Raw genomic sequence first — 22,868 nt, forward strand, 5'->3', positions numbered from 1 at the left:
CTTGCCCCTCGCCCCTTCCCCTCCTCCTCCTCTTCCTCTTTCTTCTTTTCCTTCTCCTCCTCTCCTCCTCCTTCTTCTCTCTCCATCTTTCTGTGTCTCTCTCCCTTCTCTCCCTCCCTCCATCCTTCTCCCTCTCTCCTTCTTTCTCACTCCTTCCTTCCCTCTTGTTCTTTCTCTCTTTTTCACCTTTCTCTGACTCCGTCTCTCTCTTCCTTTCTCTCCATTTTTGTCTCTCTCTGTCTCCATCTCTCTCTCCTTCCTCCCCTTCTCTCTCTGTCTCTCTGTCTCCTTCTCTCTCTCCCCTTCCTCCCTCTCTGTCTCTCTTTCTGTTCCATCTCTCCATTTCTCTCTCTCTCTCCCTCTCTCTGTCCTCTGACTCTCTCTCTCTGTGTGTGTCTTTCCCATATAGCTTCTTAGGTACAGGCTCCACCAGATTTTTACTTCCCTTTGTATTCCAAATGAGAGGTTTGGGTGTGTAACTGAGAAGGCCTGATCCCTGATGTAGGTTAAAATCCTTGAATTGCAGAACTGGCCCTAGGAAGCCTGACATCCTATCATGGCTGATGAAAGAAGCCTCGCTAGCACTCCTGGGCTCCCAGTTGCCTGTGTGCCTCTCAGCAGTCTATCCAGCTCTGTGCTGACGACTGTTGCCTGTGACTGTTATTGGAAGCTTGGCTAATCTTTCCCGAACATTTACTGCATTATCCAAGGACTTAATTTGGATGCATTGGCTTTGCAGGCCTGAGCCTGTGGATTTGATGGGGGTGGGGTGGGGGGTAGGATGCCAGAGGCTGCCTTCTGCAGGCCGTGGTAGTACTTTGCTATTTAATATTTTTTGCCACCAATACAATGCTTAATTGCCTGATTCTGTGCCAGGAAAATGGGTTTTCCTCAAAGAGTAGGAAGTAGACATGACACTCATGTCTTTGGAATTCTCATTGCATCACTCCAGAGCTCCCATTGTTAATTCAGTCATTTGATGATCATTGTGGGTTTTCATGGTTCATTTCCAATCACAAGGTTGCTGACTTGATGATTCCAATAATTATTTATTTGCAGGTAAGATGTGGAAACCTAAAGGGTAGGAACTTAGCAGGACCCTTCTATGTCAGAGTTCATAAAAATGACGTCCTTCAAAGTATAATGTTCTCTGATCAATGGAATGACCAGCCAGAAAGACTTAGAAATTACAAAGCACTAGACGTTCCAGAGGATTAGAGAAGATCCTTTTCTCGTCTTCCTCTATACAACCTCATTTGGTGATCTCATGAGCCCCATGAATTTAATTATGATCCCCATGCTGATGATTCTGAAATCCACTCTGACTGCTCTGGTCTATCTCCAAAATCCCATCTCCAATCGCCTTTCAGACAGCTTGAACTGAGTGTTCAGTAGACAACGTAAACTCAATAGGTCTAAAATATAACTCATTATCTTCCCCTCCAAGCCTTCCCTCCCTCTTGTCTTCCCTGTTACTGTAGAGGGCAACACCTTCCTTCTAGCCCATCGGGCTCATGACCTAGGAGTCATCCTGGACTTCCTACTGTCTCCTACCACCTCCCATCCGCTGATTTCCCCTTTGCACCATCTCTCTCCTTTGATATTGCCACCATCCCGGGGCCGGCTCTCAGGACCTCAAATCTAGGCTATCATTGATAGTCTGTTGGTTGGTCTGTCTACCACAAGTCTCTCTCCATTCCAGGTCATCCTCCATTCAGCCACTAAGATAATTTTCATAAAATGCAGGTCCCATCTTGTCACCCCACCCCAATCAAAAACTCCAGTGGGTTTTTTTTTTAATTTTTTTTTTTAAACCCTCAACTTTCTGTGTATTGGCTCCTAGGTGGAAGAATGGTAAGGGTAGGCAATGGGGATCAAGTGACTTGCCTAGGGTCACACAGCTGGGAAGTGTCTGAGGCCGGATTTGAACCTAGAACCTCCTGTCTCTAGGCCTGGCTCTCAATCCACTGAGCTACCCAGCTGCCCCTCCAGTGGGTTTAAAAAAAACAACCTTATCTTCTGCCTTAGTATCAGTACTAAAAGGGGCAGCTGGGTGGCCTAGAGACACGGGAAGTCCTAGGTTCAAATCTGACCTGAAACATGTCCTTCCCGTGTGGGCAAGTCACTTAACCCTAGCTGCCTAGTTGTTACTGCTCTTGTACCTTGGAACCAATACACAATATTGATTCTAAGATGGAAGGTGGGGGTTAAAAAAATAAAAAAAGAATCAATATGCAGTATTGATTCCAAGGCAGAAGAGTGGTAAGGGCTAGGCAGTTGAGGCTGAGTGACATGGCCAGAGTCACACAGCCAGAAAGTTATCTGTGACCACATTTGAACACAGAACCTCTCAATCTCCAAACCTGGCTCTCTATCCACTGAACCACCTCGCTGTTCCTCCAGTGGCTTCTTTTTGTCTCTATTAGTAAATACAAATAGATTCTCTTGATGTATTGTATCAACAATATTGTTCACATAGCAGTGAATAGAACGTTCGACTTGATATCAGGAAGACCTAGGTTCAAATTCCACCCTTTGGACTGGCTGTGTGACCTTGGGCAAATCAGCTTCTCTGAGCCCGATCCTTTCTTCTATAAAATAAAAGGTTTGGAATTGATCTTTGGAGTTCTGTCCATCTCTAACATTCAGCTTCTATTCTTTAAAGTAGCGTAATTGGGGGCAGCTAGGTCACACAGGGTTTAGAGTCAGAAGGACCTGGGTTCATATCTGGCCTCAGACACCTCCTAATTGTATGACCCCGGGCATGTTACTTAACCCCCATTTACCTAGCCCTTATTGTTCTCTTGCCTTGGCATTGATGCTTAGTATAAAGTCTAAGACAAAAGGCAAGGATTTTAAGAAAAAAAATGAAGTCATATGATTTTAATTTCTAGGGATTTAAATAATTTGGAACTTTCACTAATTTAGACAAAATTTCTCTTTTGTTAGTCTGAATTGGATATGGTTTTAGTGTAAATTTAGTGTAATTTAGCGGTATAACCATGGGCAAGTCACTTAAACCCATTTGTCTTAAGAAAAAAGAAAAGAATAATATTAATTCCTTTTTGAAAAGATTTCATCACGTCTCATTTTCAACTTCAGGCCAGACAAGTCCCCCTTATCTTTCCCCTTTCCTCTTTCCCCTCTCCTTCCCACTCCCCCAACAACAAAAACTTCAACACAAATCTTCCTTATTCCTCTTTCTTTGTAAAAGAAAAATTCTGTCTCTTTTTTCCCCCCCTCTCTCTCCCTCCCCCCACCGCCCCCTCTCAAATATTTGCCTTCTCACAGTCCTATGTCACTACATCATCAGACACCGGAAATGAGCCAGCTGGCTTTGGTACTGTCGGGATTCTCTTGATAGAGCAGTTTTGTTCACCCCCTAACAGGATGTTAGGATTTCCCTCTTGTGAGTCTGTGTGAAAGGGACACAGAGCCAGGGCCATTCAGTAAAAGCTGACAGCTCATTTTCATCCCTCTCCGGCCACAGAACACGGCTCTTATTTTTATTTTTTCATTTTTTTCTTTAGGTAATGCATTTTTTGCCACCCATGAACTCCCTGGGAGCTAGCAAGGTTGGGAGATTTTTTTTCTCTCTAGTTTGTGTCAAAATCTTGTGTCTACTATAGGTAGCAGCTGCTTCATAAGCCATTTCCTGTTCTCTCTCCCTACCCCCAACATAAAGTTCAACATTTAGGCTCTTTTAAAATACTTTCTTTCCTTCAGGAGATTTCACAGATTTAAAGGCTGGAACCATTTATTGCAATTCCATCATTTTACAGATGAGAAACTGATCCTAATGAAACCATTTGGGAGGGAAAAGGAGAATCTCTCAAAACATAGGAGTTAAATAAAAAAGTAAAAATAAAAACTTTTTTATTTTTATTTTTTCATTTAACTCATATCTTTTTTTATTTTTTTCATATAACTCCTATCTTTTGAGGGATTCTCCTTTTCCCTCCTATCTTTTGGGGGATTCTCCTTTTCCCTCCTATCTTTTGAGAGATTCTCCTTTTCCCTCCTATCTTTTGGGGGATTCTCCTTTTCCCTCCTATCTTTTGGGGGATTCTCCTTTTCCCTCCTATCTTTTGAGAGATTCTCCTTTTCCCTTCTATCTTTTGGGGGATTCTCCTTTTCCCTCCTATCTTTTGGGGGATTCTCCTTTTCCCTCCTATCTTTTGGGGGATTCTCCTTTTCCCTCCTGTCTTTTGGGGGATTCTCCTTTTCCCTCCTATCTTTTGAGGGATTCTCCTTTTCCTTCCTAAATGGTTTAGTTAGGATCCATCCTAGGATGCCTCTAAACACTTACTAATGGTGTGAGCAAATAATTTAGTCTCTGGGGGCCTCAGTTTTCTTTTTCCATAAAATGGGAATCATACTAGCTCCTATGTCATAGGGTTCTTAGGAAGGTCTTGGGTAAGATGCCTGATGAAATCAAAAGTGCTAGTTAAATATTAGTTGTTAATTAATTGTTGTTAGACAGATACACAAACATTTATCTCACAATGCAGGGTGCAGTGGTGTTTCTCATTGCTAGGGAGAGACAGGTCTTCTAGGGCTAGATCAGAACATTCAGGAGGAGGGATGTGTGTGTGTGTGTGTGCGTGTGTGTGTGTGTGTGTGTGTGTGTGTCTGTCTGTCTGTCTGTCTTTGTCTGTACAAATGGGGAGAGAGGATTCAAATGGAAAAAGGTGAGAATGTGCCCAGAGAAAAAGGTAGGTGCCAGAAGAGAGCAATGTTAGGGACATGGAAACAGCATGGGATTAGAAGGTTCCCATTAACCGTCTCCTGTAAGAATGCAGAAAATTAGACCAGGCAAGAAGCTTCACTCCTATGTTTTATTCCAAATAGGGATGGAGGCAGTGAAGAAGGTGAAGGTTGATGTGGCTTGCTCTTATGCAGAAGGACAGCTTTGTGCTTATCCCTTCCCCACTGGGGTGGAGATAGATTTGTACAGCTGGAAACCTCCTTACTTCCCCTTCCTAGGCAAGCTTCCTCACTCTTCTTCCTCTTTGTCATCTCTATTCATAGGTGGGGGGAAGAAAATTGAATCTTTGCCAGCTGCTAAATAGGGGTGACTAAGGGGTACCCAGTTCTGAAATATAGGATTGGACACAGGTCAAGTTGGAAGGAAAAGAACTGAGTCTTCAAAGACAGCTAGATAGCTCAGTGGATAGAGAATCAAGCCAAGATCCTGGATTCAAATCTGATTTCAGACACTTTCTAGCTGTGTGACCCTGGGCAAGTCACTTCACCCCCATTGCCTAGCCCTTACCGCTCTTCTGCCTCAGAACCAATATATGGTATCGATTCTAAGATGGAAGGTGAGGGTTAAAAAGAAAAATCTTTACAAAAGAATTGAGACAGCCCTAGCTGCTAAGTAGGGGGTTATTGAGGGGTTGCCCAGCTCTGAAACACAGGACTGGAGCCTCAGATGTGAAGGGAGGGAAGAGAATTGAGTCTTCATCAGCTGCTAAGCAAGGGGTAGCTGAGGGTTCTCAGCTCTGAAACAGGACTAGTGATTTAGGCATGAGGGGAGGGAAGAGAAATAAGTTTTTCCCATCTGCTAAGTAGGGGTGACTGGGGGTGCCTGGCTCTGAAGCTCTGAAGCATAGAATTGGCGGCTATTTCCTCTGTGGTTTCTGTACAGGAAGGCGTGAAAGCTTGGGGGGATAAACTATGGTTGTAAATTCCATTTGGTTGGAGCGAGCTATTCATGAGACTTCCTCGGGTCACTGGTTCAGTCCCCACATGGACCTTTCTGTCCTTTTATATGTGGTGTTCACCTCTCAAAGATGTGCACTGATCATTTGTCACAAGAATGGAGGAGAAAGGGAGAGAAGATGGAGGATGCATTGTGGATTCATTGCCGGTCCAGGAAAAGCCACTCAAACCAAAAGCATGATCAACCGTCACATTATTGATTTTTAAAGCTGAAAAAGACCCAGAGATCATTTATTTGTTCATCCTCTTTGTTTTAAAGATGAGGAAACTGAGGCCCAACCAAGTTAAGTGATCTGTTCTGGGTCACACAGCTAATAGGTAGCCGTTATTCAACCTTGGGTGACAGGGTTATTATTTATATGTTTGTGGGTGTTGTTCTGTCTATACAATTGTAGAATGATTTTTTGGGTATATTTATGGTACCATTAATGCAGAATTGATGATCTTTAGAACCTTATTATACATATATAAATATATATATATCTCAATAAAAAAGCATTTAGTTGCTCTCCCTCCCTTCTTCCCTTCCTTCACTGGGAAAAAGAAAAAGAAAAATCTTTGTAATAAATATACAGAATCAGGGGCAGGTAGAAAGCTCAGTAGATTAAGAACCAGACCTAGAGAGAAGAGGTCCTGGGTTCAAATGTGATCTCAAACACTTCCTAGCTGTGTGACTCTGAGCGAGTTACTTAATCCCTGCTGCTCTTCTGCCTTGGAACCAATACACGATATTGATTCAAGGGGGGGAGGTGAGGGTTAAAAAAAAATAGAACTGTAAGTTATTCAGAATTGGTCCAACCTCCGTATTTTACAGATTGGGAAACAGATCCAGAAAAGGGAAGTGACTAACCCAAGGTCATGTAGTAGAGCTCAGTGGAAGAGTTTCAGCTGTAACTTGAGAATTTTGTCTAAATGCAGTACATTAGCCAGGGTCCTTTGAAGAGGGAGGGTGGGGTTCTGTGGGTTGTTACCTTTTTCCTCCTTGAACAGTTTGAGGTTGAAATTAGCTTGGGCTTTTTCCAGGGAAAGTGTTTGAAGGGAAGACATCCATCAGATTTGCTCGAACAGTTCCTAAGAATTTGCTTGGTGGAGCAAGAAATTATTGTTTCAGTCAGCTGAGTTTCTCTTCCATTTTGTTCAATTCAAGCCCTCTGGCTATTGACATATATTAGCTTGATATGTTTTAGACTCCCCCCACCCCCAATTGTATTCTCTAGTAACATCAGTTTCTGAATTCCAAATTAGAAGCTCCTCTTAAGCAATTCTGGGTGTATTTCAATTAAATTTCATGATCATTATTTTTTTTAGAAAAATTATTTAATTATTTAATTTAGAATCTTTTCCCATGCTTACCAGACTCATTTTCTTTCCCTCCCCTTTCCCCCTCTCCCTCCCATAGCCAACACACAATTCCACTGGGTTTTGCATGTGTTACTGATTCATGATCACTTATTAAATGGTCTGCTGTGGGAGGGAGACAGCTAGGTGGCTTCAGTGGATTGATACTAACTCAGTCAACAAGCATTTCCCTCTTCCATAAGACCTCCCTCCCAGTACTTAAACACAATTGTCAAGGCCCTTCCCAAACCTTCTCACCAAGCTAAATCTGCTCAGTTCCTTCCACTGCTCCAGCCTCTACCAAGAATCTGAGGCCACTTAGGAACCTGGATCCTAACAGTAACTACTCTTGTCCCAAATCCTTTTTCTTTTTCTGCTTCTTTATTTCCCTCAATATAGGAGGCGATTAGTCAGCCATTAACCAGTCCACTTTGGTAAATCAGATTTATTTATATAAATATATTTACAAATAAATATACAAAGTATACAAAATAATATTAACATTCATTATCATTATTATCATCATCATCAGACCCCACTATGGTGGGCAAAGAGAGGACCATATGGGGAATCCTGAGAGGAGTCTTAACCATTTTTGGTCAGTAATTAAGATGGAGAAAAGCCCATGGGGGTAGCTAGGTGGCTTGGTAGATTGAGAACCAGTCCTGGACACAGGGGGTCTTGGGTTCAAATATGGCCTCAGACACTTCCTAGCTGTGTGACTTTGGTCAAATCACCTGACCACCCCCCACCCCCATTGTCTAGCTCTTATGACACTCTTCTGACTTGGAACCCATACAAAGTATTGATTCTAAGATGGAAGGTAAGGGTCTTATTTTATTTTATTATTTTTTGGGGGAAATTTTCATTTAATTAATTAATTTAGAATATATTTCCATGGTTACAAGATTCATGCTCTTTCCCTCCTCTCCTCCAATCCCCCATCCTGTAGCCGATGTGTAATTCCACTGGGTTTTACATGTGTCATTGATCAAGACCTATTTCCATATTATTGATAGTTGCACTGGGGTGATTGTTTAGAGTCTACATCTCCAATCATATTCCCATCATCCCATGTGATCAAGCAGTTGTTTTTCTTCTGTGCTTCCGCTCCCACAGTTCTTTCTCTGGGTGAGGATAGTGTTCTTTCTCATAAGTCCAAGGGTCTTATTAAAAAAAAAAAAAAGAAAAGAAAAAAAGAAAAGAAAAACCCATTTGAGAGAGGATCGAAGGCAGGAAATTCTGATGGAAGACCTCTGGACGAGGAGCCAGAGACTCTTCTCCAGCCCTACCTCCCCGTGTGTTCTTGGACGAGTTCTAGAACTTCTCTTCCCTTGCCCTCAGTATCATAGAGGATGTTGGACAAAAGGACTTAGTGAATTCCCTGTGATTCCTGGGTTATAATCTGCTGTTGGCCTCTTTATGGGGTTTAAGAGCTGAAGAGAGACTCTCTTCAAACGCAACCCAGCAGCCGGTGAGGCTATCTATCTGCTAACTCCTAAAGCAAGGAAAAGGCACAGGTTGCCAAGGAAACGACTAGGCTTTTCTTGTTCCACTGAATTCTCTATGGAGGGGCATTTGTGTGCTGTGCAAGGACTCACACAGGGAGAGACAGTCTGATTGCACCGGGGAATGCAATTAGCTGGTGCTGGCTGTTGCTTACTTTTTCATGGTGACATTTGCTTATAGCCATCGCCAGCTGTGGAACGGTGGTGACATTTGCCTCTGATGGGTCTCCTCATCCGAGGCAGCGTGTGACATTATCAGTTCAGTGCCGCTCCAGACTGCTTGTGCTAGAGGTTAATTCCATTCAACAAATGTCTGTGTGCCAACTTGAGCACATCCTTCAAGGAGCCATGACTTCATCGTTTGGGCACTCTCCGCCGAAGCAGATTTCAGCCCTTCCTCTGCCCTTTAGAAGATGGTCTTTGGTTTTGATTTTTGTTTTTTTGTTTTTTTAATCCTTACTTTCTGCCTTAGAATCAATACTATGTATCAGTTCTAAGATAGAAGAGCAGGAAGGGCTAGGTCATAGGGGTTAAATGACTTGCCCAGGGTCACACAGCTAGGAAGTATCTGAGGTCAGATTTGAACCCAGGACCTTCCGTCTCTAGGCTTGACTCTCAATCCACTGAGCCACCCAGCTGCTCCATAAGATGGTCTTTGTGAGTCTGAATGACTGAAAGAATTCAGCCCCTGATGGCCAACTCTCTGTAATAAGCCTCTCCAAATTTAGCTAAGCTGGTCCTCAGAGAACAGACTCGTGTTCCATTGATAGCCTAAATCCAAAGCCTTACAAGCTGGCTAGATTCTGCCAGAGCTTTTGCTCTCTCTGTGTTAGAAGAAACTGGTGGCAACATATTAAAAATGATCAAAAACAAAAAAAAAATAAGAAGCTGGTGGCAAGAGAGCCAAATGCTGGCTAGTGGCACATGCTCTCATTGGGCTAGATACCCCTCTCCCTCCTGTAGATGACACATCCCATCCATTCCTTCTCTTTACTTGTGGTTCTTGTCTCTGACCTTCCATAAACCCTTCACAGAGGAACTATCCAACACGTTGGAGGTCTTCTAGTACTGCCAAATGAGGTAGGAGGTGGGAGGCAGCTAGGTAGGTCAATGAATAGAGAGACAAGCTTAAAGATGTGAGCTCCTGGGTTCAAATCTGATCTCAGACACTCCCTAGCTGTGTGACCCTGGGCAAGTCCCTTAACCCCCATTGCCTAGCCCTTACTGCTCTTCTACTTTAGAACCGATACACAGTATTGATTCTAAGACAGAAGGTAAGAGTTAAAATTCTTGGGATACAAGTAAAGCACTTAGGCAGAGAGATCTTTGATCCCTCACTATACATTCCACCTACTTGCTTTCCCAGTCAGCCATGTTGTCACTGATGTCTCGTGCCATTTCTCTCACATGGGTTACTATCGGAACATATTGCAACCTGCCTACTATGCTCATTTATAAATATAATTGGTGTATTAAAGTTGTCAGACAGCCGGATAGGTTGATAATGTCTTTGGGAGGACCCTGAATCTACCTAGACTTTTAAATATGGCCAAGTGATAGGATCAACAGCAGATTAGAGGTCTTGGACCTCTTCTAAATAAAGTGATACTTTAAATTTCCCCAAGTGGCAGTTAGGTAGATGCTCTTTAGCTGTATGACCCTGAGCAAGTCACTTAACCCCAATCACCTTCCTGAACCTATATTGCCTTGGAACCTATATTAATTCTAAGACAGAAGGTAAGGGCTTAAAAAACATTTCCCTAAATTCTTTTGACCAGTGGTAATTAGAGTGGAGGAGGGAGTGGGGATGAGGCTGGAGGAAACTGGTATAAAAACTTAGGTCACTGATTGCTGATAAAGAAGGCATCTGCAGCTTAGAAACCTTCTAGATAAGAGTCCAAGATAGACAGATAGATCATGATTTATTGCTGGGTGACCTCAGATTTACTTATGGTCCTAATGAAACTAAGGTCATGAGGTTCATCAATATTTGGTGTTTTTTTTTTGTTTTTTTTTTTTTTTTTTTGAATTGTATTATAGCCACGGACTATAAGCTTAATCTCAGCCAAAAAATAAAAGCGTGTGCCCATAGTCACAAGGGAAACCAACTTATTGAGAAACTGTGGGTGAGTCAACACTAACCACTAGAGAAAATAGTCCTGACTTTCTTTTTTCTTTTTCTTAAACTCTTATGTTCTATTTTAGTATCAATTCTAAGAGAGAAAAGCAGTAAGGACTAGCAATCTGGGTTAAGTGACTTGCCCAGGGTCCTGCATCTAGGAGGTGTCTGAGACAAGTTTTGAACTCAGGTCCTCCTGATTCCAGGCCTGGAACTCTATCCACTGAACCAGCTAGCTGCCCCTGAGACTGTTCTAGAAGTGGGCATTGCTGAATTAATACAGATCTGATCTTCAAGGCTATTGAGTCAAGTCCACAAGCATTTATGAAGTGCTAACAATGTGCCAGACACTGTGTTAAGTTTTGGGAATATAATAAACACAAGCCAAAAGAAAGAAAGTTCCTGCCTTCAAGGAATCTACATTCTAATCTAAGAAGACAAATCACATCAGGAAGCTGAAGTCAATGGTAAAGAAGTGACCTAAGCTGGAACTTGGTGGAGAAAGAAGTCTAGAAAATTAGAAATGGAGCCTGGAAAAGAATGGCCCAGGCATTTTTCTTAAAAAAGAAGTTCCAAGAACATCTCAACAGGCTTAGAGAGAAGTCCTGGGTTCAAATGTGGCTTCAGACACTGCCTAGATTTGTGATCCTGGACAAGTTACTTAATCTCCATTGCCTCACTTTTTCCTTTCTGTCTCAGAGTTGTTACTAAATCAGAAAGTAAGGGGAAAGAAAGAAAGGAAGGAAGGAAAGAGGGAGAGAAGGAAGGAAGAAGGAAAGAAGGAAGAAAGGAAGGAAGAAAGAGAGACAGAGAAAGGAAAGAAGGAAGAAAGAGAAAGAATGAAAGAAAGAAAAAGAAAAAGAAAGAAGGAACGAGAAAGAAAAAGGAGGAAAGAAAGAAAAAGAAAGAAAGAAAGAAAAACTAGCTCTTAGAGTGATATCTAACTTGAGGAGGCAAATATAGTTGGGTAGTCTGACATTTGTCAGAGGATATCCGTCCTCTACTGAAAGAGGAAGCTCAGAAGGTTCCTGCTGACATTCAGTTTCTTTCTCAACACCAGTTATTCATCAGACCATGTTTTAACTTTCAGTGGAGATGCTCTAACTCAGCCGCTAGCAGCTACAACTAACTTGCTACTCAAGAGAAAGCATGCCCTTGAGTTGATGATGACTCCTTGGTGGTTACATGGTGTGGGAGACAGAGCTTGCAGATTATTCTGTGCCCTTTTCCTTTCTCCCTCTACACAACTTCATTTAGTGATTTTATCAGCTCTCATCAGAATTAATTATCCTCTCTATGCTGATGATTCTCAAATCTATCCAGTCTTTCTGTTGACTTCTAATCACACATTTCCAAGTGCTTTTACTAGAATTGGATTCTAGTGGACATCTTAAACTTGATGTATCCAAAATGGAGCTCCTTTCCCCCTAAACCTTTCCCATCACCTAGCTTTCCTATTACTGTAGGAAATCATCATCCTCAGTTCCCCAGGCTCAAAACCTAGTGGTCCTCCTGGGATTCCTCACTCTCTCCTTCCACCCCCCCACCCCCCAAATCCAAGATGTTGCCAAGACCTGCTGATTTCACATTTGCAAGATCTCTCAACTATACTTCCTTCTCAGGGCAGCTGGGTGGCTCAGTGCATTGAGAGCCAGGAATAGAAATGGAAGGTCCTGGATTCATTTGTGGTCTGAGATCCTTCTTAGCTGTGTGACCCTGGTTAAGTCACTTAGCCCCCATTGCCTAGCCCTTACCACTCTTATACCTTAGAACCAATACATAGAATTGCTTCTAAGACAGAAGGTAAGGGTTTAAAATATATAACTCCTTCTCTCCTCCAACATAGGCATTACCCTGGTATAGGTCTTCATTACCTCATGCCTGTACTGTTGCAATAAGCAGCTGATGGATCTGCCTCATGTCTCTCCCCAATCCAGTCTATTCTCCATTCTGTCACCCAAAGTGTTTTTTCTAAATCAAAAGTCTGGCCATGCCATTTTCTACTCAGTAAACTCCAGTGGCTCCCTGTTGCCTCTAGAATCAAATACAGAATATTCTGTTTGGCATTCAGAGTCTTTTATTACCTAGTCTCCACCCCACCCCACCTTTTCAGTCTTATCATATACTACTTTCTGCCACAAACTTTTCAATCCAGTGACATTGGCTTCCTGGTTCTTCTTCAAACAAGAAAGGACACTCCATCTCTTAGTTTTCTGGGTATTTTCTCTGTCTAGAATGTTCTCCCTCCTCATATCTGCCTCTTGGCTTCCCTGATTTCCTTCAAGTCCCAACTAAAATCCCAACTTCTATAGAAAGCCTTTCCCAACTCTTCTTAATTCTAGAGTCTTCCCTCTGATCATTTAGTTCCTATTTATCCTATCTATAGCTTATTTGTACATATTTGTTTGAGTGTTGTCTTCTCCATTAAATTGTAAGCTCCTGGAGGGTAGGACTGTCATTTGTCTTTATTTATTTTTTTTTTTGTATCCACAGTACTTAGCACAGTTTCTGACATAATATTGTTTAGTATTGGCTCTTGTGGCTGTTATAGTTCATTGACTCATCAGACATTTTACTACCTGGGGGGAGGGGAGACTGAGGAAGAAGGAAGAAAATCTGAATCCTAAAATGTCAGAAAAAATATCTAACTCTTTGTTGACGCCATTTAGGGTTTTCTTGGCAGCCATAATGGAGTGGTTTGCCATTTCCTTCTCCTGCCCATTTGACAGATGAGGAAATGGAGGCAAACAGGGTTAATTTATTTGCCCAGGGTCACAGAGTTAGTAAGTATCTGAAGTCAGATTTGAACTCAAGAAGATGAGTCTTCCTGACTCCAAGCCCAGCACTCTCTCCACTGTGACAGCTCACTGTGTAGTAAATGTAGTAAATCCTCATGGACTGACTAAAAAATGATTGGGCTTATCTCCTGCTTGCTATACTCATTAGATACATTAACTTCTCCCAGTGCAGCTCAGAACTTCTGAACTTGAGATCTCCCAGCCTCACCCTTCCTGGTAGCAGGAATACAAACATATGTTGTCACATTTAGTGGTACTGAACCATTCCCAATTTTAACTATAAATCCGGTTTATTTCTCTTCTTCTTTGGGAACTTGAAAAGTTGTCTAGTCTGATCTCCATCTGAGGCATGAAGTCACTTTTCTCATTGCTAAGAAATATCTGTCCAGTTTTGTTTTACTTGAATACTTCCCATGATGAGGGACTCACTAACTTTCAAGTCAGCTCATGCTATTATTAGACTTGTCTAATTAATTATTTTATATTATAAATAATTATTATGAAATTCAACCTTTGTTTTGAACTGAAATATTCCTCCCTCTATTTTCTGTTTTCTTTGGGAATTGTTCTTGTCAATTTTTTAACAAGTGTTTCTGTTTCCTAAAGACGATATTCGATTGTTTGGATTTGTTCGGTTTACCACGGGGGATGCCATGAGCAAGAGAGTGAAATTTGCCCTCATCACTTGGATTGGAGAGAATGTCAGTGGGCTGCAAAGAGCCAAGACTGGGACTGACAAGACCCTGGTGAAAGAAGTTGTACAGGTAATTCTTCTATTGACTTCTGAAAATGACAACAATAATGATGATAGCTGACTTTTTGCCAGTACTTTCTGGTTTACCAAGCACTTTACATCTGTTATTATTTTTTATTTTTTTAAATCTGTCTTTTAGTTTGGTTTATTATATGAACTCTGTAAGGAAAGTAATAGAAGTAGTTTTCCCACTTTACAGATGCAGAAACTGAAGCTTGGAGAGTTTGTGACATGCCCATGGCCATATAGCTAGTAAGCAGCAGAGCAATGATTTGAACCTGTATTTGGTGGTTTGTTTCTTTTAATACCTTAGTTGCCTGATATACTCTATTCATATACCTCCATTTATTCTTTTTTTTCAAAACCCTTACCTTCACCTTTGAGTGGTTCAGAGGCAGAAGAATGGTAAGGGCTAGGCAATGTAGATTAAGTGACTTATGGAATATCTAGGTCTGAGGCCAAATTTGAATCCCCATATATTCTGCAAATGTTTGGATAGCTTTGTTTGAATATCTCTAATGACTGTGAACCTATTATCCCTTGACCCAACTTACTCCTCTTTTGCTTAGCTCCAATTGTTACTGTTTTTCAAGATTTTGAGTTGAAATTTGCTTCTTAGCTACTTCCACCCATGTTTCTGCTTCTGGGACCAGAAATGAGTCCAATCCCTATCCCATTGGATAATTCTTCAATTCTTATCATCTTACATTTTCTTCTCCAGGCTATATATTCCATTCCTTCAGCTTATTCTAATAAAGTATGATCTTAGACCCTCCTCCATCTTGGTTGACCTCCTCTCAACCATCTCAAGGTTATTAATAGTCTTCCTCACTGAACAACCTAAAATTCCAGATGTGGCCAGACCAGGGCAGAGTACAGTGGGACTATTACCTCTCTAGTCTTGCATATTATGCTTTTCCCTTTATTGTAGCCTAAAATTGTATTGGCTCTTGTGGCTGCCATATTGCATTAATTTGTCAGACTATTTATCACCTGGAAGGGGCCTGGGAGGGAGGGAGAGAACCTGAATCCTAAAATTTCAGAAAACAGTTGTGAAAAATTGTTTCTACTTGTAATTGAAAAATAAATGAAAAATATATTGCATTGACTCATTGATCTCAAAATCTAATAATACAAATTTTTTTTCTTCTATTTGATTTACTTCTCTATAGGGTAGGTTATTTCCATCAGAAACTGCTGGCTTGTCCTATTACTAAATGTCAGTCTGATGAACACATAGTGGTGGAATTTCCCTCTACTTCCCATTTTTGGCTTCAATTAGAGACCTCACCTGAGGTACTATCTCTTCCCCATAAGAGAAATGAGCTCTTCCATCTTTTTTTTTTAAACTCAGAAACCAGAAGCTTATGGTTCAGTTATTTTAGTAAAGGAGAAAAGCCTTTCTTCATGTAGCCCTCAGAATAGGGAAGAACATTCAGCTTCTTTTTCTCCATAAGGAAAAGAATCTGTCAGTTCCTGGTCTTGGCTATGTGTAACTTTTATCCTCAGAAATTGTCTTGCCTTAAAAGGCCAACCTCTTTTGGAACACTCAGTAGCTAGTTAGCTAAGTAAAGTTTTTAGGGATGTAATCTCTGTGATCTTTGTAATCTTTGTAATTAAAAGTCTTTGAATTTACTTCTTCCCATTCACCAGAATCAACAACAGTCTCAAGCCTCTATCTGACTTAGGGTTGGAAATTCCTGGTAACTCTCTCTATTTCCAGCCCAGTAGGGCTATACCAAAGAAATCATAAAAGAACTGCCTGGGTTTAGTGCTCTGATCTTTTTTTCAGATGAGCTGCTATCTGCTTGCTGTCCCGTTGTCCAAAATCAAAATCAAGTCAACAAGCATTTATTAAGTGCTTACTATGGGCAAAGCTGAGGCAACTAAATGGTGTAGTGGATAGAGCACTAGGCCTGGAATCAGGAAGATCTGAATTAAAATCTGGCATCAGACCCTTAATAGCTATGTGACCCTGGGCAAGTCACTTAACCCTGCTTGTGTCAGTTTATTCATATATCAAATGAACTGGAGAAGGAAATGGCAAACTACACTAGCATCTTTGCCAAGAAAACTCCAAAAGGGGTCACACAGAGTATCAGACAAGACTGAATAATAACTAAACAGAAATGAGGAGCAGGTTTTTTTCAAGTCAAAATTCTTTTCATGAAATATGCTTTGTATCCTCCATGGAGCCCAGAACAGGGATTGGGATGTAAATTAGACCTAGGTTTCTACTAGTAGGGAGAACTCCCTTTAACAATGTGCCTTAACCCCTTCTCTGAAACTTAGTCCTAGACATTTAGCTAGAATCCTATTAAGTGACTTACCCAAAGTTATGCAGATGGAAGGTGCCAGATTTTCTTAGATTCAAGACTATTTCTTTCTCTACTAAATGATGCAGCAGATATCGACTCACTGTCAAATGGAATTTTAAATAAACCAACAGAGACAAATTCAAGTACACGTTCTTGTACACAGTACATTCTAGGTATGATATCCTTTGCCCTCAAAAAGATAACTTGGAATATATAGCCTATCCACAGATAAGTAAATAAAGTAATTTAAGTAGAAAAGTCTCAACCAGTCTCTGTGAATTAGGGTGGGTAGTAGATGGAGGCATCTCAGAGAAAGCTTCATGAAGGAACTAGTACCTTAGCTAAACTTTAAAGGAAGGTAATGTATGTTAAAGGAAGAAATGAAGAATAATGATTTTCCAGGTTTCTGTAAATGCATAGAGATGAAATGTTGAATTTGGGGAGCAACTAAGTTGTCTTCTTTGACTGGAAACTAAAAAAAAGAAATGTAAGTTGGAGCCAGGTTGTGCTGATGAGCAATAGGGAGCTACTGAAGGAGTAAGAGGGAGAGAAGGTTAATTTAAGGAAGATTGCTTAGAAGTGCTTCCTTAAAAGTATTTTCAACAGCTTTGTAGAATGTTAGGAGGAGGGACTAGGTGCAGAAAGACCAATTAGGTGATTCTTTCTCTGTCAAAGGTAGATGAGAGAAGGTCTCATTCAGGGTGGTGACTATGAATGGAGACGGAAATGAATACAAGACATATTACAGATGTAGAGATCCAATAGGATTTGCTACCTGCAAATGATGGGGTAGTAGGTGGTGCCACAGTGGATAGAGCCCCAGGCCTGGAGTTAGGAAAACTCATCTTTCCGAGTTCAAATCTATCTTCAGACACTTACAAACTGTGTGTTCCTGGACAAGTCACTGAACCCTGTTTGCCTCAGTTCCTCATTTGTAAAATGAGCTGGAGAAGGAAATCATGATCCACTCCAATATCTTTGCCAAAAAAAGCCCAAATGGGGTCATTGAGAGTTGGGCAGACGAGGACACCACAACAGCAGCAACACACACCTACAAATGAGAGAAGATTCTCAGTTTATGGAGCTATGTGAATGGGAGGCTGGGTGGGGTGTTGCCATCATTAGAAACTTATAAAAAATATGCTTCTATTTATGAAAGCTTGATTTACATGGATTTTCCTGATCAATGTGAGTTTGGGCTGGAATTGATGATGTCTAAGACTTCTTTCCACTCTTAAAAGGGTTTTCAAGAGATCAGAAGGTTGTCTTAATATGAAATGTGATATCTCTGTGGCAAATGACTTTGAAAAACTATTTTTAGAATCTGCTTATCAGCTATTCCAGAACAATGTCATCACCTTATGCATAAAAAATTTTCTTTCGTTGTTGACCCAGCAAAGACAGACAGACCCAATGGACGCCAAAATATTCACAGCTACACTTTTTTTTGTGGTGGCAAAACCCTGAAAACAGTGGCATCTATCAGCTGGGAAACTGGCTAAACGAAGGGTGCTATATGAATATAATAGAATCTTATTGCTCTGTAAGAAATGATGAGAAGAGAAACAAATGTCAGATTTGGAGTTGGGTTTAAATCTCAGCCCTGCCACTAGTGCTAGAATTCCTAGATTGTATCCTCAAGAAAAAAGATAAAGCCTGATCTTAGAAAATAATTTTTCCCAGGCCTCAGTTTCTCTCAGTTGTATAGTGGGGGAGAGGGGCTAGACCACCAACAAAGTCCCTTCTAGGGGACTTTATCTAAATTGTCTAAATCTCTAGGGACAGCTAGGTGGCACAGTGGATAGAGCACCAGATCTGGAGTCAAGAAGACCCGAGTTCAAATCTACCCTAGACATGTAATAGCTGGGTGACCTGGGGAAAGTCACTTAACTTGGTTTGCCTCAATTTCCTCATCTGTAGATAAGCTGGAGAAGGAAATGGCAAACCACTCCAATATCTTTGTCAAGATACCCAAATGGGGTCATGAAGAGTTGGACATGACTGAAAAATGACTGAGCAACAAGCTCTAAATCTCTAATTCTGAGACTTGCATAAATGGATTCAGAGGGAGGCAAATTTAAAACAAGATACATAATAATGTAAATAAAAGTCTTACTGAGTAATCGATTAATTTTAGTCCTTAAATAATAGCTACAGAAGGTTATATAGGCCCATAGATGGTCTCTATGTCTTCAGGTTTTGCTCAACAGTTGTTTTTTTTTAATTTTTAATTTTGAATATTTTCCCATAGTTACATATTTCATGTTCTTTCCTTCTCCCCCAAGCCCCCCAAAACCCCCTTAGCCGATGCACAATTCCACTGGGTTTTACATGTATCCGTGATCAAGACCTAATTCCATATTATTGATAGTTAAACTAGAGTTATCGTTTAGTGTCTTCATCCCCAATAATATCTCCATCAGCCCATGTGTTCAAGTAGTTGTTTTTCTTCTGTGTTTCTCCTCACACAGTTCTTCTGAATGTGGCTAATTTTCTTTCTCATAAGTCCCTCAGCCTTGCTCTGGATCCTTGCATTGCTACTAGTAGAGGTCTTTTATGTTCAATTGTGCCACAGTGTGTCAGTCTCTGTGTACAATGTTCTCCTGGCTCTGCTCCTTTCACTCTGTATCAGTTCTTGGAGTTCATTCCAGTTCACATGGAATTCCTCCAGTTCTTTATTCCTTTGAGCACAATAGTATTCCATCACCAACAGATACTATAATTTGTTAAGCCATTCAACAGTTTTTCTTATGAGAAGGAAGGTTTCATCAAAGAGTCAGGGGTTGGGGAGAGGAGGGATAGGGAAGCTACTTCTAGAGGTGACTAACATAAAAATAAAGGGCATCAATAAAACTTACTTTATAAAAAATAGTATGGCACATGAGGCTGAAGGAATAAAATGATCTAAAAGCCCATTAAGATGACAGTTGACCTGAAAACTAGTCAAAAATTACCATGAGATTTGTTAGCACTCAGAGTCAAGACTGTGTGTGTATGTGTATGTGTGTGTGTGTGTGTGTGTGTGTGTGTGTGTGTGTTTACTCATTTCAGCCATGTCCAACTTTTCTTGGCAAATTACTGGAGAGGTTTTCCATTTCCCTTTCTAGCTCATTTTTCAGATGAGGAAACTGAGGCAAACAGAGGTAAGTAATTTGCCCAGACACAGAACTAGTTAGTATCAAAATCAAGATTTGAACTCAGGTCTTCCTGACTCCAGGCTCTGTACTTTATCTACTGGGCCACCCAGCTGCTTCTGAGTCAAGACTACTTAATCTTCTAAAAACTTTGACAGAATATCAGCCATTATGTGAAACAGATGAATAATGCTGGTTGCAAGTCATTTCTGTGAATTATTTCAGAGCCTCTCAAAAAGGTCTTCTTGTGTCTTTTCCCCCCTCCTTTTGGAAAGTAACAGAGATAGTGGGAATAATACTGTCTTTGTATCCCCAACACAGTAATGACACATAGTAGGTGTTTAATAAATGCTTTTTGATTGACTAGAAATAATGAGAGCATGGTATAGAGCAAGAACATTTAAACTGGGGTCTAGGAACTTGGAGCTTAAAAAGGTATTTTTTAACTATATTTTAGTTTAATTGATTTCTCTCATAATTCTCTGTATTTTGATTTAAGCACTAAAAAAAATTATTCTGAAAGTAGTCAAAGGTTTTACCAGACTGCCCAAAGGGTCCATTCAGGGACATGGGTGATAGACGTTTAACAACTGGCTTTCCAAAAAATGTATATAGTACTCATGTTTAAATTTAATTTGCTTTATTAATATTTTCTCCATCAGTTTTTTAAACCTAGACAGTTACCGAGACAGAAAAGCAAGCCCTGATTTGTAGTGTTTGCCAATTTCTAAGATGTAAGCACTCAGGCTGAAAAAAAAATTTTTTTTAAACTCTGACCTTCTGTCTTAGAATCAATACTGTGTATTAGTTCCAATACAGAAGAGCAGTAAGGGCTAGGCAATTGGGATTAAGTGACTTGCCCAGGGTCACATGGCTAGGAAATGTCTGCGGTCAGATTTGAACCCAGGACCTTCCATTTCTAGGTCTGGCTTTCATTCCACTGACCCACTTAGCTGCCCTCTCAGGCTAAAAATTTAACAATCAGCTTTACCAAACTAGTTTGAGCTGGTTCTAGCATCACACCCAAAAAAGGCTTAAGAATCCCTTGTATATAGAGAAGAAGGAGCGCTGGGTTTAGTGCCATGGAACTTCTTTTGAATCCCAACTCACTAGCTGCATGACTTTAGGCAAGCCCTTCCCATCTCTGTGCCTCAGTTTCCCTCCTTTCTAAATCCATCTAAATTTGAATGTCCACATTCTTATGTTTCTTACCCTCGCTGGGGAGAGAAGGTGGAAATGCTGACGGAAAGGTAGCTCTAACAATACCATAAAAGGCATTGAAAATGAAGTGCTGATTGAGTTGTGCCAGCAGGAAGTGTGAGAGCAATTCAGAAGAACTTGTCATAAATGAGGCTCTTGTTGCTTTTTCCCTCTGTCTGATTCATAGTCAGTTCTATGACCCTTAGTCAGGGACTGGATCCCATTGACACATTTGCCCTCTCCCGACTCCTCTCCCCTCAGTTGCTATTCCCACTCACACTAGCAAATGACCAGCACTCCCAGGGGAAAGGGGGGAAAGTCAGGGGATTTGGAGCTTGGAGATCAGCTAGTCCAATTCCTTCTCTTTGTAACTGTAGCCCAGAGAATAAGGGTGACTTTCCCAAGGTCACATGCTAATAAGAGCAGAGTTGGGATTTGAAAACAGTTTTCATATTACCAAACCAATGTTCCTTCACTGTTATCCTGCCAAGGATAGGACCTATGAGGGACGGTTTGGGGGACTGAATTTTAATTGGACAAAGCTGGTGGCCCTTTGGTGAAGTTTTTTAAAAATTAAATTAATTATTTTTTTCAGTGAACAAAATATTATTTTACTTCCTTCCAACTTCCCTTCTCCTCATTAAAAAATATAAATGAAAACAATTCTTGGGACAAATATGCAAGACAGATTCCCATATTGCCTTTGTCCAAAATTGCCTGTCTCTTCTTGTACCTGGGGTTCATTACCTTTCTGTCAGTCCCCTGGACTCCTGGCAGATCACTCTGGTCTGTAGGTCATTGCTCAGTTGCTTTGTTTCTTCCTTTCTTCCTTCCTTTCCTTCTTTCTCTCCTCCTCTTTCTCCTCCTCTTCCTCTTCCTCCTCCTCTTCCTTCTCCTTCTCCTTCTTCTTTTTTGGAAATGTCTGAGGTCAGATTTGAAACCAGGACCTCCCTTCTCCAGACCTGACTCTGTATCCACTGAACTACTTACCTACCTCTCTATATCCACTTTTAAGTCAAGTTAACAAACATTTAAATAAATAAACAAACCTTTACCTTTCATCTTAGAATCAATACTGTGTATTAGTTCCAAGACAGAAGAGTGGTAAAGGCTAGGCAATGGGGGTTAAGTGACTTGCCCAGGGTCACACAGCTGGGAAGTGTCTGAGGTCAAATTGGAACTCAGGTCTTCCTGACTCCAAGCACAGGGCTATTATCTACTGTGCCACCTGGCTGGCTTATAGATGAGTTCACCTTATGACGAAGTCCTTCAGGAACTCTAATTCCCCTTGGGTGAGATCCAAAAGACTAAACCTTTGTGGGATTCTTTCCTGAAAGGAAGTAGTCTCTGAATGAAGCAATAATCTATTTCTTGTACTTTGGAGCTCAAAATACTTCATTTCAAAAATTCAGTTGTGGCAGATGACCTATTTTTCTTGAAAGTGTGATTGGAGCACTGGGGAAAGCAGAGCACATCTTCAAAATTTGAGCAAATGTAAGGAAATCCCACTACGAATCAACGAATATGATTATGGAAGCAGTGAAAAGACTGCTCAATTTGGAATCAACAGGATTGGGGTTTGAATTCCGTGTGTGCGTGCGTGCGTGCGTGTGTGCGTGTGTGTGTGTGTGTGTGTGTGTGTGTGTGTGTGTATAGAAAGAGAGAGAAGAGTGAAAGGGAGAAAAAGAAAGACAAAAAGAGACAGAGAAGGGGGGAGAGAGAGGAATGAAAGCGAGAAATAGAGACAGAAGGGGAGGAAGAGGGAGAGAGACAGAGACAGAGATGGAGAGAGAAGAGTGAAAAAAGAAAAAGACAGAGAATGGGAGGGCAGGGGAGAGAGAAAGAAGAGAGAGAAAGAGGAGTGAAAGAAATAGAGGCAGAAAGAGACAGGAAGGGGAGGAAAAGGGAGAGAGAGACAGAGAGAGAGAAAAAGAGAGAAATGAAAGAGAGATAGAGAAGGGGAGGAAGGGAAAGA

The 22,868-nt window shown here is 41.0% G+C and overlaps 1 protein-coding gene across 1 annotated transcript in view; it reads left to right on the plus strand.

Moving 5' to 3' along the window:
- COTL1 (coactosin like F-actin binding protein 1) overlaps window positions 1-22,868 on the plus strand; it is a 76,504-nt gene that overhangs the window by 19,216 nt on the left and 34,420 nt on the right. The window contains exon 3 of the mRNA XM_044663204.1: window positions 14,094-14,251. Within this exon, the coding sequence (XP_044519139.1) occupies window positions 14,094-14,251 (158 nt within the window). The remainder of the gene's footprint in view (window positions 1-14,093; window positions 14,252-22,868) is intronic.

This window comes from Gracilinanus agilis, chromosome 2 (assembly GCF_016433145.1).
Source record: "Gracilinanus agilis isolate LMUSP501 chromosome 2, AgileGrace, whole genome shotgun sequence".
NCBI classification, from domain to species: domain Eukaryota; kingdom Metazoa; phylum Chordata; class Mammalia; order Didelphimorphia; family Didelphidae; genus Gracilinanus; species Gracilinanus agilis.